This window comes from Hoplias malabaricus, chromosome 9 (assembly GCF_029633855.1).
Source record: "Hoplias malabaricus isolate fHopMal1 chromosome 9, fHopMal1.hap1, whole genome shotgun sequence".
Classification (NCBI taxonomy): Eukaryota; Metazoa; Chordata; class Actinopteri; order Characiformes; family Erythrinidae; genus Hoplias; species Hoplias malabaricus.
The window spans coordinates 32369199-32388577 of NC_089808.1; the positions used below are offsets into that span (position 1 = coordinate 32369199).

The 19379-nt window shown below is 36.6% G+C and overlaps 1 protein-coding gene across 1 annotated transcript; it reads right to left on the reverse strand.

The window, feature by feature from the left end:
* Positions 1-458: 458 nt before the first annotated feature.
* On the reverse strand, positions 459-18529 carry aco1 (aconitase 1, soluble). The gene is made up of 21 exons (XM_066681468.1): positions 18446-18529; positions 14345-14454; positions 12195-12363; positions 10882-11019; positions 9376-9445; positions 9057-9240; positions 8579-8718; positions 8267-8438; positions 8053-8153; positions 7309-7425; positions 6479-6638; positions 6145-6280; positions 5882-5966; positions 5642-5798; positions 4964-5088; positions 4713-4817; positions 4371-4513; positions 3221-3368; positions 2979-3101; positions 2576-2761; positions 459-2220 (listed from the first exon to the last, which is right to left on the reverse strand). The coding sequence occupies exons 2-21, from the start codon at positions 14439-14441 to the stop codon at positions 2104-2106; spliced, it is 2673 nt and encodes an 890-aa protein (XP_066537565.1). The 5' UTR covers positions 14442-14454; positions 18446-18529; the 3' UTR covers positions 459-2103.
* Positions 18530-19379: the final 850 nt, after the last annotated feature.

The following is a 19379-nucleotide window of genomic DNA, read 5'->3' on the forward strand; positions in this document are numbered from 1 at the left end:
CTGATTGGACGGTCTGACTGTAGAGCTACCGTTATTGAAAAATGAGTATAAGCCTGATGTAAAATTAATTATGCGAAAAATGTTGACGCTGTGCTGGATTAAAATTATTTACTAATCCTATTTAAAAAGGATGACAAAAGATCCTAATGAATGAAAAAAAAATCTAAATTGCACTGTGAATGGAAAAGTGCTAAAATGTGGCATTATGTCTAAAATCCTGTTTAATCACCAGCGGTCTGCCCAGAAAACGATGTGCAAATCACTAGTGGTCCTCCAACTTTGCCCTCAGTGGTCCGCCATCTTCTTGCTATCAGAAATACTTGCTATGTGGTGGTCCTGACCATTATAACAAACTAAAAGGGGAGGATGTCTTACAACAGTGTAACAGTGTATAACTGTAGAATTATAAAAAGGCACCTACAGGGTAAGTGAATTAAAAAATAAAGAACCAACCAATGAACAAATGAAATTTAATGTTATATGTAATCAGAAATATATATCATGGAATATGATATTACAGATTGCAATCATACAAGTCCTGACTGCTGGATAATAGTTCATTTTTAGTAAACAATGCAAATGGCAGTGTTCTTCAAAATCAAAACAAAAAAACATTTATTAAATGGAAGTTAAAATTGGAACAGATTTAATGGTTTGATCGTGGAAAACAGAAGAGCATCACAATTACATCAGGCAGTTCTTACAGCTGGGGGGATATGTACAGAAAGATTTGGTATTGGCAAACAATAAACACTTTCCACATCACTGCAACATGTAATTGCTTCCTGAAATAAATATCCTGATCACAGCTGTGATGTACATTATTGAGAAAGGTCCTAACTTCACATTCCACAAACATAATCTGAACAGAAGTGTCCAAAAAAAGTAGCAAGGTTAATAATGCCAAGGCTTGGACAATAACTTTGGTTAGACACAGCCATATAATGAAAATAAGTTATTTCTTCAATCAGTCTCTAGGTTCTTTGTTACTCCCAAAGCACACATGTATACATACTTACAGTAAACATGAAGTTAATTTACAGGAATACCTAACAAAATATTGAGCAACAGACAGCACAGAAAAAGTGCAAAATTATGGTTTGGAATGATAGTGTTTAGGTGCAGAATTTAAAGACATTAATTCACACATTGTAGTAGGCACTTTCATAGAACTGTGTATTAAAATGACAGATTATTTTACTTCCATTACAGTATAAAGAAAACACATTCATTAATTCAAACAAATCAAGAACAAGCAAACAATAATGTAGTTGTCTGAATCACTGGTAAATTATCAGTCAACACTGGTTACCACTATTTTATGTTTCACTTTTACAACTGAGAATCCTCAAAACGATATATCAACAGAAAGTGTTGACTAAATGCACCAAAAGTACCAAAGCCCTCCTATCATATTTACTTTGGATGGGCAAAGCAAACATTTTTCTGTAGTGACATTTAGATACCTTGTAAAAATACAGTTGACAATAATTAATTATTATGCATATATTAAATTTATGCAAATAGAAATTGTAAAAGATGAGAATTCAATGTTTGTCTACACTGAGGTAGGGCTAGAAAGTAGTCAGCCTGCGGATATAAACCGACCTTCATCTGTTGCTAAAATAATGCAATATAACGACTCTATAATGAATCACAGAATGAAATGTTACGCCCATGCTTTACTATGCTGGTGATCCAGAACTAACTAACCTTGTTAGAGTTATTGGATTATGGGCACTGCATACAACAATGAAGCTACAAGCTCTAGGCCTTTGTTTGTTAATTGGTGTGATATTGTGCCTTAGTGTGTTATTACAGGAATCATTCAATAACTAGTCTCATCACCATCACCTTCATTACACTTCAATCACATGCAGTAGTATTGTTTATCCATTATATCTGCTTCATTGTCATTTTGATTCATAACCAAATATTCAAATTATCCTCAGGCTAAAACTGACCAACACAAAATTGTGGTCAACTGTGAAGTGTAGAAGATGGCTCTTTGATTAGTAAAGACAGAAGATGAAGATCCTTTCAGCCTATGGACAAGAGATAGGACTTGCAGCCTGCACTGCACTGGAAGGAATGAAGCTTCCTCTAGTTTTCTAACATCTTGCGGATCATGTAATTAAGGATGCCACCGTGGTGGAAGTAGGTGAGCTCCACATCAGTGTCGAAACGCATCCGAGCCTTGAACGTTTTCCCTGTATCCAACTGGAGAGATGGACAACAAAAAGTAAAATGTCAGGCGTCGGCTGTAATCAAAAGGTATATATTCATGATAACGTTACATAGTTAATAAAGAAACATATAGGTTGAGCCATGAAAATGCAATTTGTTTGGTTCATGAAGTCTGTCTGATTAAATATTTTCAAACACTTGAATGTTTATATATGACTAGTCTGTCACTTAAGCTTGGTCAATCAAGTCACTGATAATTGGCAAATATAGATTCCAAATCAAATGCATTATGCTGCTATCGTTTTACTCCACCACTATACAATACATTATCCATGCCATATAAAGAGTTATGATAGCACCTGTAAATCAGCACTGTTTCAAGACCTACCTTAATATCAACAATCATTCTAGGTGTAAGCTGGGGAGGAATGACCACAGTGTAGCGTTCTTTGCCAGTAAGCCCAAGAGTATCAGCTGTTTCTCCTTGAAGATACTCCAGAGGAATGACTCCCATACCCACCAGGTTACTGCGGTGGATCCTCTCATAGCTCTCAGCCAGTACAACTTTGATTCCCTGAGGGGAGAAAGGACTGTAAATTGTCATAGACACTGTAACTGGCAGGTAAATTTAGAGCCTTTACTTATTTACATTCATTCATTCATTGTCTGTAATCGCTTATCCAATTCAGGGTCCGGAGCTTACCCGGAATCACTGGGCGCAAGGTGGGAACACACCCTGAAGGGGGCGCTAGTATAAATATATATAAATGTATTGAAATTGCGTATCTCACCAGTAGGAATGGTCCTTTGGCAGCCCAGTCTCTGGAGCTGCCTGAACCATACTCTTTCCCTGCCAGCACAAGTAGGGGGTGTCCTGCCTGTTGGTACTTCTCTGCAGCATCATATACATCCAACTGTTGAGCAAATATCAACTTTAATTTTGTTACAGTTATACCTTCAGGCTTTTTTCCCCAGAAAAAATCTAAAGGCAGATCCAACATCACAAAACGGTCAAAACCATTCTCTGTCCTACCATTTCTCCTGTGGGCAGGTAGACTGTACGAGGCGCCTGTTTGTTGAGGAACTTGTTGAAGAGTCGGATGTTGGCAAATGTGCCACGTGCCATGACCGCATCGTTGCCTCGTCGAGAGCCATACGAGTTAAACTCTCGAGGTGTCAGCCTACAGTGGAGAAAAACACACACAGTTAATCATTAGGTATTCCAGCCTAAAACCATTGTTTAATATGCTGTCATGTTATGTAGCGTCCTTTATTGGAGCATGGTATCACAGCCTCGTTGATATTTATCCAACAGGTTCCTACAACTACAATACCCTGCATGCACAGCTAAACTTTCAGCACTAGAACTAATCTCTGTCAAACGAGTAAAGCTCTGTCATAATGCGGTACCCATTGTTCATGCTAGTGCTGAAAATTTGTGCAATGCAATAATACCAAGTTTGCACTGTACTGAGAAAAATCCCATTAATGTTTTATCAATACAATACTTAGAATGCACTCTGCAAAACGTTAGCTTAAAAATGTGTGCATTATTAGGGGATCCCCACGAAATGCTTTCCTGTAATCAGCCCAAACCATCTTGTTTTTGGAAGGTCTTCCCACCTACAAAATACATCATCTGTAATCAAGAAAATCCCTTCCTTTTGTAACCACTGTAGGAGTTGAACAGGCATGATGTTCACAACAGATGTAGCAATAGTTATGTCTTTTATTTTTAGGAGTGCCTCCTTTATACCTAATTCATTCATTCATTATCTGTAAGCGCTTATCCAGTTCAGGGTCACGGTGGGTCCAGAGCCTACCTGGAATCATTGGGCGCAAGGGGGGAATACACCCTGGAGGGGGCGCCAGTCCTTCACAGGGCAACACACACTCACACCTACGGACACTTTTGAGTCGCCAATCCACCTACCAACGTGTGTTTTTGGATTGTGGGAGGAAGCCGGAGCACCCGGAGGACACCCACGCAGACACAGGGAGAACACACAAACTCCTCACAGACAGTCACCCGGAGCGGGAATCGAACCCACAACCTCCAGGTCTCTGGAGCTGTGTGACTGCGACACTACCTTCTGCGCCCTTTACACCTAATGGTTTGTGTTAAAACATCTGTAGAATCAGTGAATCTTCAGTAAAAAAAAAAAAGTTTAAATCTGTCTCACCCACGGCTGGTCAGGTAGCGAGCAGCAGGGCTGTTACGAGCAATGTTTCCAGCAGGAGAAATGTGGTCTGTGGTTACAGAATCTCCCAAATTGAGCAGCACATATGCATCCACTATAGACTTGGGTTCTTGTAGCTCTTTAGTCTAAAACATACACATGTGAAGTAAAGCATGTAATGCAAGTAATATACTTATATTTTTTAAATATTCTCACATTTCAAAAAGACATTATTAACAAAATTCAGTTTATAAGGACTGTGCCTTGATGTAATGATGTAATCCTATTAGTTTTAATGTGCAATTTAGGAGTAATTTGAGAGAAACTATAGAGCAATTATGGTACCAATCCACTGAAAAATGGTGGAGATTTGATGTAGGTTGACTTGGGGTCCCAGGCGTAGAGCTTATCAGAAGGAGCATTAAGGGAATTCCAGCGCTCATTTACTTTCTAGAAGACAGAGAAAAGAGAGGGGAAAAAAAACAACCAAAGATGAAGAATCTGAATATTAAGACTGAAGTTAATACAGTGCAGGAAGTGCAGCACACTAAAGATATCCTCAGCCCTGTCCTACTCGCTTCATTTACTTTACTAACCTCCACTTTCTCATAGACTTCTTTGAACATGGCGGGAATTACAAACTGTCTCTCCACAGCCTGGATCTCTTCTCGTGTGGGCCAAATGTCCCTCAGGAAAATTTGTTTCCCTTCTGAATTCACCGCTACAAGAACACACATACACATTGCTACTACTACAAACATTCCACCCCAATGGTCCATGTATTTACATAGTACATGGAAATCAACAAATTACATTTTAAATGCAACAGTTAATACATACATTTTTGAAGGCATAGCAATGACTAACAGAATTTTATACCCTTTTTAAAAATTTAACTCTTTTATAATAAAAAATATATAATTGTTAAATTATTATAATTCATTTCTTTACTTTTTTAAAATAAATTTTATCTAAAAAGTATGTTTTTTTTTCCTATGGGAAGATGCCTGAATGATTGCATGATTCAAAAACAATTAGTTTAGTTATATTGTCTCAAAATGCAATATATATATATATATATATATATATATATATATATATATATTCTTAAATTAATGTCATAATAAGAAATATGAGTTGTAGTCACTAGAAATTTCATATGATATTATATCATTTATTGGAGTGCAGAATGTTTTTAAAAAAACATGTATGACTTGCAATGAATATAAATATATAGATAAAAAAACACTATTAATTTTAAATATAACACTCACCAATGGGCTCCTTTTCAAAGTCAATTCTCACTGTGCCTGCAATAGCATAAGCAATGACCAGAGGAGGAGAGGCCAAGTAGTTGGCGCGTGTATTTGGATGAACACGACCCTCAAAGTTCCTGTTACCCGACAGAACTCCTGCTGCTACCAGATCTCCCTGAGAAAGCAAAATCTCAGCATGTGTAATATTCCATAAAAGCTTGGTTTTAGATCATTTCAGTAAAGGATTTTAATCTTTACCTGAGTGATGGCCTCTACAACTGGTTCAGGTAGGGGCCCACTGTTCCCTATGCAGGTCATGCAGCCATAACCAACTACCTCAAAACTAAAGGAAGACAAATAAAATGTAACTAATCCAAACAAGTAATGTACTGGAAAATAAAATGCATTACCAAATAGAAATAATATTAATGAAGTAAAGATTTATAAGGATAAGACACGGAATACTAAACATTGACATAATTTAAAACAGAGTGAAATTTAAAAAGGGACTGATATCATACCCTAATTCTGCAAGGTACTGCATCACCCCACTTTCTTTGAGATAATAGGTGACCACTCCACTACCAGGAGATAGGCTAGTCTTTATGTAAGGCTTTACACTCAAGCCACACTGGATAGCCTTCTTAGCCAGGAGACCTGAGAAGATAGAGTGTATATTTTAACTGTAGCATTAAGGCATGTAAGCACTATTACTTTAAAAATGTGGTGTTTCAAATACAAGAGGCATTCTGGCCAAAACAAGCTTAATGATAGTCCATCTAAAGTCCAACTCCCATGAGCATTAACAGACACCCTTTGGTTACCCAGTTAGCACTTTAATAGTGCCATATTTACCTGCACCCAGCATGACAGAGGGGTTGCTGGTGTTGGTACAGCTGGTAATGGCAGCAATGACCACAGAGCCATGAGAGAGGGAATAGTCCACACCAGTATACTTGAATGGTATCTTCACATCATGGCGATCAGTAGGCACCTGAAAGCCTTTGAAACCTTGCTAAAAATGAAAAAATGAATGAATGAATGAATAAATCATTAAATAAATAAATATCACTAACAAACTGCTTTGATTTTACTGACATAAATCATGACTGTTAAGTTCCCTTACATTTGTAGGCACCAGACATATACAATACAACTGATGTAAATGTAAATACAATTGATATAAACATTAAAATGTATTACTGTATTCTAGAGAATTAGCAAAATATTATTAAATATAATAATGCTTTTAAAATATATTTATATGCATGTAATTAAAATGCAAATATATTCAATGTTAGAACATTTTTTTACATTATTATATTAAATAACTAAAAAGAGAAACACACATGTTGCTGCTTTGGTGTATGCTAGCAGTTAAAGGACTGAAAATAGCTGAACAAAAACCTCTCACCAAGTACAAAACTCTGTCAAATGAACCGAGACCATCATAACTAAGCAAGAGCCAGATGGTTTATACATTATATCCTGTTCCTATAGACTTTAAGTCTAAATTCAGTCTATGGGTTGATTAGCATGTCTGTTAAGGCAGAATGTTCCAGGAGGAATGTATTAAGCTTTGTATTTCTGTGCAGCTGCAGAACAACAGGTTATACACAGCCTACTCACAGCTAACAGTAAAGGACAGCAAACTGTTCTCTGTACTATAGGTCAGCATGATGTACCTTGGCCCCTAAGCAAGTCTCAAAGTCCTGCTTCATTTCTGATACAGCCACTCTGTCCTGCGGCCTCTTTGGACCACTGCAGCATGGGACAACTGTGCTAAGGTCAAGTTCAACAACCTTCAAAAGAGAAAGATAGAAATGGAGACAAAGGTAAGAGTGTTATGTAAAGGGAAAAAACTATAAGGTTAAAAAAAAGCAGCAAAGGTGACATCAGGTAGTTTTCCCTTCACAAGAAATTATTAAGTTTTCACACCTTTTCATGGCTTATTTCTAGCCATCAGATCTAGCCTATAAAATGTTCATCTAACACAACAGTCCTTTAAAAGGAACAAACAGGAAAGAAACAGAACAACATAAATCTATTATTATTTTACACAGTACACATATGGGCCACGTGCACAGTTCTACACAATCACTGCAAAATGTTACAACAGAGTATCCACAAGGTGTTGCACCATTGTTACAGTGGTGTATTACAAAAGCATGTATTATTCTCATGTATGATATAATGTCACATTCTAATGCCTGCATATTCCAATGTCATGAAGCCTTCAGAAAGAGGTCGAATTGTTGGAAAATATTGCCAAAAATAAGTCTGTTGAGCACTACAGCCTCAAAATGTGAGTTACAAATGTTCATGTGCAAGATAAATAACATGACATTAATATAAACGTAGTTATGAGTAGTAGCAATTAAATATAGTGAAATTGTGTTTTGAAAAATCCTGAGGACGGTGTGTATTACCTTTGTGAAATCTGGATCCTGAGTCTCGTTGCTGTAGTCTCTAAACATGCCCACAGCTTTCAAATACTGAGAGATGAAGTCGAGCTTCTCAGCGTCTCGTCCTAACAAAACAAAGGCACACATTACAAATCATGTTTTAGAAGCAAAAATCAAAAGCAATGATTTGAGGCAAGCACGGGTTGTTACAGACGATTTGATCTCAGTGACACTCTACCTGTTTGTTCAAGATACTGGACACTGATGTCGTCTACAGGAAAGAAAGCAGCCGTAGCTCCATACTCTGGGCACATGTTGGCAATGGTGGCACGATCTGCAATTGAAAGCTGGGCCACACCAGGACCGAAGAATTCCACAAACTTTCCCACCACACCAACCTGACGTAAATGCTACAAGACACATCGAGTAGAGAGAAGAAATATTTTTCCATATTTTCAATTTTGTCATGCTTCACAATATTATTCTTCACTTTGTCTCAAATAGATTGATAGACACAGTCTTTACTGAAGTATATTTAAATCACAGTTACCTTTGTGACAGTGAGAACAATATCAGTAGAGGTGATGTACTTATTCGGTGTGCCTTGAAGTTTGTAACCAATGACCTCTGGGAGCACCATGCTGATTGGCTGCCCCAACATGACTGCCTCTGCTTCAATACCTCCCACACCTGCTCAAAGATTTAACAAACCATGTCAGTGAAATAACATGTAATCTGTAAGCAAGTCTGACCAAAATAATAGTATAATAATATAATAATATCTGTCAGAAATAAAATCGTGCAGATTAAGCAGTCACATTAGGAGCAGTCAACTTAAATAATATAGTGTAAAACCTTAAAATCAAACACCTATGAGAAATAATACACCTTCAATATCATTTCATACTTTCATTAACACATTTTACAAACACATTTATTTGCAGTTAATAAAAATGTATGACTAAAATAGGAAACACGGGAATACTGTGGATAATAGTGTTCCATAGCCTTAACAGTTAAACGCTCACCCCATCCCAGTACTCCCAGGCCATCGATCATGGTAGTATGTGAATCAGTTCCAACCAGACTGTCTGGGTAGTAGAACCCATCCTGTTGGAAGACAACCCTAGCAAGATACTCCAGGTTGACCTGATGCACTATTCCAGAGCCTGGAGGAATGATGCGCATATTTTGAAATGCTTTAGAACCCCACTGTGAACAAGAAGGTGAAGACCACACAAGGTTTAAATGTAAAGGGTATTATTTTATATTATATATATATAATATTTATATTTATATATAATATATTGTATTATATTTTATATTAAATAGTTGGTGAGAGTTTACCTTTAAGAATTCAAATCTTTCCTTGTTTCTTTCAAATTCAAGTTCTTGGTTTTTTTGAAGGCTGTCTGACCTAAAATACAGAAAAGAAGTATATGCTACATGTATACTGAGCTCATGTTAAAACACAGTATTACTTAATTGTGTACGTTACAGATATTCAAATTCATGTGGTTTGACAGGAAGGGCACTGTAGCCCAGCCTGATCAGTATATCAGTACTCTTGATAGCATTATAATCAACAGGGTCACAGAATACAAATACCTAGGTACCTCATTAGCTAGCACTTGCCTTGTAAAATAAAGGTTACATTTAAAAAATAAAAATAAACCAAAGTGTTAGTTAAATATCAGCCAATACAAACATAAAGCCTTTCATTTCAGGTCGGTATCTACAGACTCTATCATGCTCAAATTATTCAAACAATCTACTTCACCACAGAAACAACAATTCACACAACAGGAATGTGTGCTGTTTGTGGATCTACTATGTTCTGTATCTTTATGCAAACCTAGTATTAGTGTATAGTTCAGCCTGTAGAACTGAGAGAGTGCCACGTGCTCGATATGGTCAAAAGGTAACTTTTTAAAATAAGCCCTGCTTGATGACCCTTGCAGTATAAAGTTCATTCTCTGAGAGATATGACATTACGTGTTTCCTAAGCTGGACTTGTTACTGCAGACCATGTTTAAACCAAGATCTCCAAGTAAACAACATCGAATCATCCATCAAATATAACCATGTGAAAAAAATCTAAATGCTTTTTTAGATTGAAATTGAATCCAGCCTAAATCTAATCAATCAAGTGGCAAAGGGCGGCCTTCAATTAAGTAATCAATGTAATGCAGTATGCAATAAACAAATGAACTGCATTTTGTGTAAACATATTCTGCACTTTTCCAAGAAAATGCTTGTAGTTTAAATTTAGACGACTTTTTCCCCCTCACATTAACTATACAGGAGGTCCTCGGGTTATGTCAGTCCCAAGTTACGATGTTTCGTGGTTACGACACATCTCCCATTTACTGTATAAAGCCTTGTTTCGATTTAAGTGGTTTTGCGTCGTAACGCGAACTTCGTGTTTGGTGTGCACGGCAGAAGAATACACGGTTACGCAGCTCGGGACCGATGAGGATAGGTGTTAGGATAGGATAAGTAATTGCAGTATGTTATTTACGTATGTTATTTACGTACAGCATATACGTATGTTCCGACTTACACTGAAAATCGGTTTACGACGAGAAGTAGGAACGTCATAAGTCGAGGACCCCCTGTATTTTCTTTTCTTGTCATAATATTTTCTTTAAGGTTAGGGTTAGAATTAAACACTGTGCCATTTCCCACTGCCCACTTTATTAGAAAGACCCACCACTGTCCAGATCCTCATGGTTTATGATGTGCTTATGTATATTCCAATTTCAGGTTTTGAACTATGCAAGTGTAATCTAATATTACTGAAAAGTTTTGGTAAATTTTCTTTCAAATTTCTATGAAGGGAATAAGGCTTACTTCCTGTTGAAGTCAACTTGGATGGAATGGTCAATGACAAGATCAGCAGGGCAGACAGGGTTGATCTTCTCTGGGTCTCCACCAAGTTGTTTTACTGCATCACGCATAGCAGCAAAATCTACAACTGCAGGGACCCCACTGTTGAGATGAGAGTTATGAAAAACACACACTAGCTAAATCAATGGTGTGATGGGAAAACGCAATATAACTTTGTAATGAGATGATAATGATAATCCACCAATATACTCTATAATGATTGTTATACACAGATACATAATGACTGAAGTTTAGCACATAGTGTTTAAGCTCATGACCTTAAAGTGCTTATTACATAATGCACTCAGGACATGACCCTGGAGTGGGGAGGGAAAGTGCTTAACAATGCACTTCTGTAGTTAAATTAGAGAAGTAACATCTCTAGATAGATTAGAGAAGTCTAATAAATATGTTGAAGAACATCCTGAGTGGAAAGCCTGACCTAGCCATCTGCAAACATTATGCTGACAAGAGAAAACAAGACATATGTATACCATAAGATGCCAGTTTCTGAGTGTCTGGGTTTTGAGCAATGAGACATGATGTAATAGCGACTGAACTGTACACATGATACTTAGTGTACGTGACAAAAGGTCCTATAAATACTGAAATAAATGTTTGAATAAACTAGAGATTTGAGTGAATACTTGACTCCTTCCTGGTTGCACTTAGACAATTGCCATAACAAATGGTATCAACAAAAAGCAAACACTGCTTTACTCTTCATTGTCAAATTCTACAACACTTTAAAGTTGTTTTCTCTCAAAAGTCTCATAAACAGGTTATAAAATGTAAGCTATATAATAAGTTTTACTCAGAGACAAAAATGTATAAGGAATGCGCTGCATTAAAGCTTGTAAAGTTAACACATTTCTAAAACTTTACACTCCTTTGTCTGTTTATTAAAATAATTGAAAAATCATTCAGAGTTTCTGAGGGAAAACAAGAAAAATAAAGAATGCTAAAAATAAAATGAATTTTAACAAGGGCTGCATGATATGATCAAAATATTAATGTTGTGAATATACTGCAACAAACTGCAATTGTAATCCCCCACATTAACAAGGTACTAATGAATAAAGTATAAAATGTGACATGGCCAAAGCTCAGAGTGTATTATATTATCCAAAACACATTCTTTCTTTCTGTGCAGTTTCTTAAAAGCATCTTTGAACAAAGAAAATTCTTTGGTTGTAGAGTGAGAATCACACTAAACACACTCTCCCGGTTAAGATTTACTTTTGGGAAACGTGCCCCCGAGTAGTAAATAAACCTACGTGAAGTCCTGGAGGATGACACGAGCGGGTCTAAAGGGCACCTCCACCGACTGGGTCTGTGTCTGCTTCCAGTTGAGGATGCTCTCCACATCCTCCTTCTTCACCAGAAACTCATCACAGTTCCTCACTGCTGACTCCAACAGCACACGGATGGAGAAAGGAAGGCATTCTGTGTAATATAAAAGGCATAACTCTACATTGCTAAGGGCTCAACAGTAGAGTGAGCAGGATGTGGCACAGCTTTGCAGCCTTAAGTTGCCCTTAATGTGATTTTGCACCTATCAAAACAACAGGTCCCAACAGAGACCAAACACAATAATATACAGACAAGAAACAACAGAAACGTTATCTTCAAATATGACCCTCATATCACAGACATGAAACTTTTAGACTAGGGGTTTTAAAATTTTTTGGTCAAGCTCTACCTTCAATGTCTACTTTAAACCTGAGCCCCCACACCCCCAGCACCCATCACTTTACAGAGACCCTCACTCTGAGTAATATGGAGCTAAATACCTTACTAAGTATTTGAATCTGAATTTTGAGTATTTTAATTATAATTATCTGCTGTATCTGGATGATGTATATCAGAATTCTTTTCTATTAAAAAAAACATTTAAATGGCATTTAATAATTGTCAATAGGTGTGAATTACTGTGTGAGTGTGGGATGCCCTGCAAAGGAATGACACCCCCCCTTCAGAGCGTGCTCCTGCCTTGCACCCAGTAATTTTGAATAGGCTCCGGACCAACCGCGATCCTGAACTGAATAAGCAGTTACAGACAATGATTGAATGAATGAATAAAATTATAAATAAATGGAAAGAAATGGAATTTAAATCAATTTAGTTCAAGTTCATCAAATGCCATATAAACATAATTTGAATATAAATATATATAAATTCAGGCAAATGTATTTCAAATTTGCAAAATTCTAACTCAAATACTTGTCAGTGATTTAGCTCCATAGATTAACTGTTTTGATGTGCTTAAGGATTCCTCTACAACAACAATGCAGTCATTTTTGCCACTTGCCTCAACAAATTTATCTTCACTATTTTAAAATTTACCAATTAGTTTTTTTTTTTGAGCTCAATAACAGTTCATAGTAGTAAATAAGAGTGGATAAGAGTAGATAACTAGAGTGCATTGTTATATTTTTAATGCTGTAGACGGAGGGGTCAGTAAATGGGGTACATGTCACTTATTCTCAACTGCAGCTACTGCTAAATCAGATATAATATTTTCAGTGTCAACCACATACTGATAGACCATTGGACAATGAGAGTTGTTTATCATTTTCCACTTAAGTCACGTGTCTTAACCGTTCTTCCAAACGAAGAAGGCAGTAAACGTACTGCTACTGGACCGCTAATGACCGTCAGGACAAGGTCACAGCAATACTATCTGTGAAGTGTTTGAAGTTTACAATTTTGTAATCTGGCACCTCACAAGTTGAAAGCCCTTGTTTTAGAAAGCAGACGGAGTAGCATCTTGAAAAATCTCTTGGTGCAATGACAACATATACAAATTTAATTATTCAGGCTATGTAAAGGCTACAGCAAATTGAAAGATGCTTTTAAGACCTTCATAATTTTTCTTTTTTAACACCATCAATTGTGAAGTTCCAAGTATCTTCAAGTTAAATTGTTAGTTGTAAACAAATATATTCAGATAGGTTTAATATGAAATAGTTTTAGAGAAACGTATCAAATCAGAATACATCACTGAAGTGGTGATATGAACCAAATGTCTGAAAGTTTACTGCTTCTCAAAGCAACTTCTTACATGAAATTGTTTTAAATTTGCCAACTTTGACTGCATTTCACTGCATATTTGAGAGGCTTATGACTTTTTGTAATGTATTCATGAAAGAGATGTGCATTACACACGAAAACTCAGAAGACACATAACTTTACAGGGTTTTTAGGCAATTAATAAAATGTATATATGTGTATTCATGTTCCCTAAATCAACAATATCCTTATCTGATTTAATACGTTTCTCTACATTACACCATTGCAAATCCCTTTTTATTTAAATATGGCCTTAGATTTCACAAAATGTATTTAATTATTTTCAAACTATTGTGTTCTGCAGATAATCCTTTAAACATATATTAAGTTTAAAAACAAAAAAACAAAACCTTACCATATCTGGGGTCTCCAAGCTTTGTGAGATTGAAGAACTTATAATTAGGATTCTGGGGGTCCAGAGGCTCAATGATGTGCGTGTAAGGGTTCTTCATTGCTTCAAATTATCTGAAAAATAAATATATAGCACAGATATAGTACAGTACATAGGTATAGAAAAATCACAGAAGTCTACATTAATTAAAAATCTGTTTAACCAACCATAATGCTCAGACCATTTCTAAAGACGCACAGTGAAACGCTCATCTAAATCTCTCAACCTGGCAGTCAGACTTCTATTTGCAAATGACAATTTTAGATTCTTTTAGCCCCTATTTATCACCAAAGGCTTGATCCTCTGCCAAAACCCAGGAGCTGGTACGTGACAACCAGGATTACACCATCTGAGATAGCCCAGGCCACCATCATTGAGCAAAAGAAAGAGAAGAGTTGTATCTGCTAACAGTAGTTTATGCAAAGCCAGGCTTCGTTTTCAAATCTACAGTTTGCATCTAAACCTTCATGTCTGGCCGATCCCAACATGATAATTTGAATCACACGCCTAAGCTCACATAAACTAAAACGTGTAAACGTGCCTTGCAGCATGCTAATATCATTGTGACAGAGGCAGGATTGTGTTGTTTGGGTTTGAATTAAAGAGCCTTATTCCAAATAAAGGTACAGATAGCAGCAGATAATGGTTGTCTATTGATAAAGCCTGTAAAGAATCAGTTAAGGAGGGAAGTACTAAATTACGCCTCAGCTGATAGGTCATACGATGGTGCCAGGGAGTTTGTGACACAACCACGTTGAAGATAAACTTTTTAGCTTATTTTTTAACTCATTCCCCTTTTTCGTGTTGAAATTAAAACTGATATTAAGCAGAAATAAACCCAAAGGTTACTGCTAAAAAAATAACTGTAGCTAAAACCTGATACTCACGTGAACTGTCAATTCCATTTTTTTATGTTAAAATATTTTCAAAAAGAATATAATTTCATCTACACGCCTCTTAAGAAAGAGACGGTCTCCTGATTTCACTGGCAATCAGTACCACAAATAAATTACAGTGCATAAGCCAGAAACAATATGTTTAACTTCAAGGGAATACAATCTTTAAGGATGGATGGATGGAAGTCAAAAGAAAATAAGTGACATACGAGGAGATTTCAAAAGAGCAGTTCAAAAAATAATGAAAAACCTGGAGAAATGAAACTTCTAACAATCATGCAAGAGTTAGTAGACTACAAAAACGGTCACGTTCAGATGAACAGTACTTAAAGTTTGAAAATTTGAAAAATATCATATCAGAAACAGTGTCACTGTCCATTCTTGCAATGTTTGAAGACAACAGCAGTCAAATCTAATAACCAAGTACTGATCAATGACTGTTACTGTGAGATTCAACCAGGTAACCAGCTTTCATTTACAAATCGTCCCTACAGATTTGAGAAAAAAGTCTATCAATAATAAATGGAGGCTAATCTGCTTTGGAATTTAAAATAAATTCTGTCAGACTTTACTACACTGATGTACGTTACCAGCAATCCCATACGTTTTGATAAAGAAGTAAATAAATAGTGTTACACTCAGGATATGGTTGCCCTGAGCTTAGGTACAATATATAATTTAAGCTAAATATTTTGCAAAATCAAAAGTCACTGTAAATGTTCAAACCACATGGTGCAGCAGAGAGATATATGTTGATTTCTTAAAGAATGGGGTTATGAGCAATGAAATGTCACCAGTAAACCAGCCAAGCAGGATAATCCTCTCAGCCCTGCAGGGCAAGTCACCAAACTCATGTAAAATCGGGTTGATCAAGTGATTTCCTATTTTAAAACCATACAGTCAGTATATGTTGTGGACATTTACATATATAAAAGAGATGCAGTTAATTAGGGCTGTCATTTTTTGTATCTTTGTGTAGCTTTTACCACCAAAAAAGACGCATATAAAAGATGCATTTAGTATATAATAAACAGGATAGTGTAAGTTTATATACATCTTGAGCTAGAAAACAGCATAACACTAGTAAACATTTCTCATTTCAGTGTCAAGATCAGAAATTTCTTGCCAAACAATAATATTGACTAGTATTTTTTGCAAAAAATCACATTAATAAGTAGACAACAGTAAACAGTAAATTGTATGAATGTTACTGGGCTGCTTCAATGAATGAGGGATAAAGCTTAGTGGTGGGAGATATGGTAACTGGTTACTACAATTTTTTCTGTGATATATATTGTGATATTAAAAATGTCAACCTGTAAAAGAAAGTCTGCAGATTCTTTTTTTTTTTTTTCTTTTTCTTGTTTGTCACTTGGGTGGTAAAGTGGTGCAGCAGGTGGTGTTGCAGTCTCACAGCTCCAGGGACATGGAGGTTGTGGGTTCGATTCCCGCTCCGGGTGACTGTCTGTGAGGAGTGTGGTGTGTTCTCCCTGTGTCTGCGTGGGTTTCCTCCGGGTGACTGTCTGTGAGGAGTTGGTGTGTTCTCCCTGTGTCTGCGTGGGTTTCCCCCGGGTGCTCCGGTTTCCTCCCACAGTCCAAAAACACACGTTGGTAGGTGGATTGGTGACTCAAAAGTGTCCGTAGGTGTGAGTGAATGTGTATCTGTGTGTCGGTGTTACCCTGTGAAGGACTGGCGCCCCCTCCAGGGTGTATTCCTGCACCCAATGATTCCAGGTAGGCTCTGGACCCACTGTGACTCTGAACTGGATAAGCGGTTACAGATAATGAATGAATGAATGTTTGTCACTTAGTTGTTGATGGGGATATAGAGATAACTTCCACACTGTGTCATCTTACACAAACTGAAAAAAGATTTTTTAATCAATTTTAAATTAAGATATATCTTATTCTAATTTGAGGGTGGCACGTTGGTGTAACAGGAAGTGTCATAGAGGTTGTGGTAGGAGTGTGGTGTGTTATCACACTGGTGTGGTGGTGTGTTTCCTCTGGGTGCTCCGGTTTCCTCCCACAGTTCAAAAACACACGTTGGTAGGCGGATTGGCGACTCTATATAAAAAAAGTGTCTATAGAGGTCAGTGTGTGAGTGAATGTACGTGTGTGTGTCGCCCTATGAGGAACTGGCACAACCCCACCAACCCCCCCAAAAAAAAAATTTGTCTCACCGCAACCCTGAACTGGATAAGCAGTTACACACAATGGATTAATGTTTTACTTTGTTACTTTACATTAAACCAAAACTGTAATGGTTTTAAAGCCTGCACTTTACACTTAAGTTGACAGAAATACTCCATCTGACATTGAATGTCCTGCATTTTGTGCATGCTCATGTAAACAATATATGGTGCTGCCCTAGTATTATATAAAGATAATAGTTTGACACAATGACATAATGCACTAGTAGTATCCTTTATATTTCTCAAACATAACTGGAAGAATCATTCAAAAAGTCATGTGTGCTACACTAAATATAATAAACACTAACAAGTGTTGGACTGTAATATTATAGCACTACTAATAATACATACTCGTTTTCTCATCTCTGAAAAGTAGCTGAATACGGTTGTCTAGGGAATTCAGTAGAAATCTGATCTGAGGTCAGTTCAGCTGCTTAACTCAGAAATATCATGGATAGCTCCAACAAAGCACTCAAACACCTCCTCAGGTTTACACCTGAAACAATAAAGTAACAGATTTACGGCTTTGAAAGCTCCCATTACAACGTTACTATTCCTAACCCAGGGTGGAGGGAACTTTATAAAGGTTTATATCCTAGGGTATTGGCCTGTTGTGTAAAATATAACGTTAATTCAACGGTTAACGTTACGTCTCCTCTACACAAACCCTTCAGTGTGATACTGCTATAACTTAACATGGCAACCACCAGCTCAGCCTGCAAAATGAGCTTCTGCCAGACATTTGCACTCTTCTAAAACAACTCTTTACCTGTTGTCACAATTTGGTCATAAACTCGACCTTGCGATCTGTCAGTGTCTATATCACTGGCCTGTCTGCGGTAGCTAATGTTCGCTATAGTTTAATAACGACGTTACACAATAACATACAGTTCATTCGGTTTTACAGAAGCAAATAACCCGAAAACTGCAGGTTTTAAGACAAAAAACAATGTATTTTGTTTGAAAGGACTTACCCCCACTTCCCAAACCGTGGATTTGTGCCCTATGCTACCTTAAAAACCACGCAGCCTAGGATAGAACCATAATACCGTAATACACGAAATATAAAAAAACACGATTCACAATTTCATTCTCGCCTCAATTAAGCTCAGAAAAGACAGCGTATTATCTACATACTGACAATGATAATAAAGGTGAGTACGTGGTATAAATGTCTTTCAAGTTGTTTTTATTTAAATAATCAAGTTAACTGACACTTTTTAAAGTGGCCGTTTTTTTTAAGTTCCCGCATACTACTTTTAGTACGGTAATGATTCAGCTCTTTATTACAAAACGTGAGCGTACAGCAGAGTTCATAGCAATTAGTTTCAGGCCAGCTTGATACTATTTTCTCTCTTCTGTTACTAATAAAAAAGTGTTTCAGAATAGACCACATAGAACCCTATAATTAGAATAAAGTCCTTTTTTCTTTTTGTGGCTGAAAGCTCCACTCCTGGGGTGGGTTCAAATGAGCCAATGAAAACTCTGGATGCTGTTGCTCAATATATGAGCTGACTCTTCTGACTGTCGATTTAAGCTTAGATTATTTCAACATAATATTACTAATGCAATACTAAACATTATGGAGAAAGCAAAGTCTTACGTTTTTCCTCATTCCATCACAAGCAGTCGATCAACAGATGGTTCTTTATTTAAACAATAATCTGATTTTATGTAAAAAAAAAATGTTTGTATTCCACCGAGCTTAAGCAAAATAAATAAACAAATAAAAAAAGAGAAAGAAATAGATTCAACCTTTGTTTAACCAAGATTTATTATGACCTCATGGGCTATATGGACTCTGAAGGACTCAGATAAAAATAATGTTTGATGTAGTATCAAATATTGTTTACATACTGAATTGTAACTGGAATAATGAATGAATGAATTCATTCATTCATTGTCTGT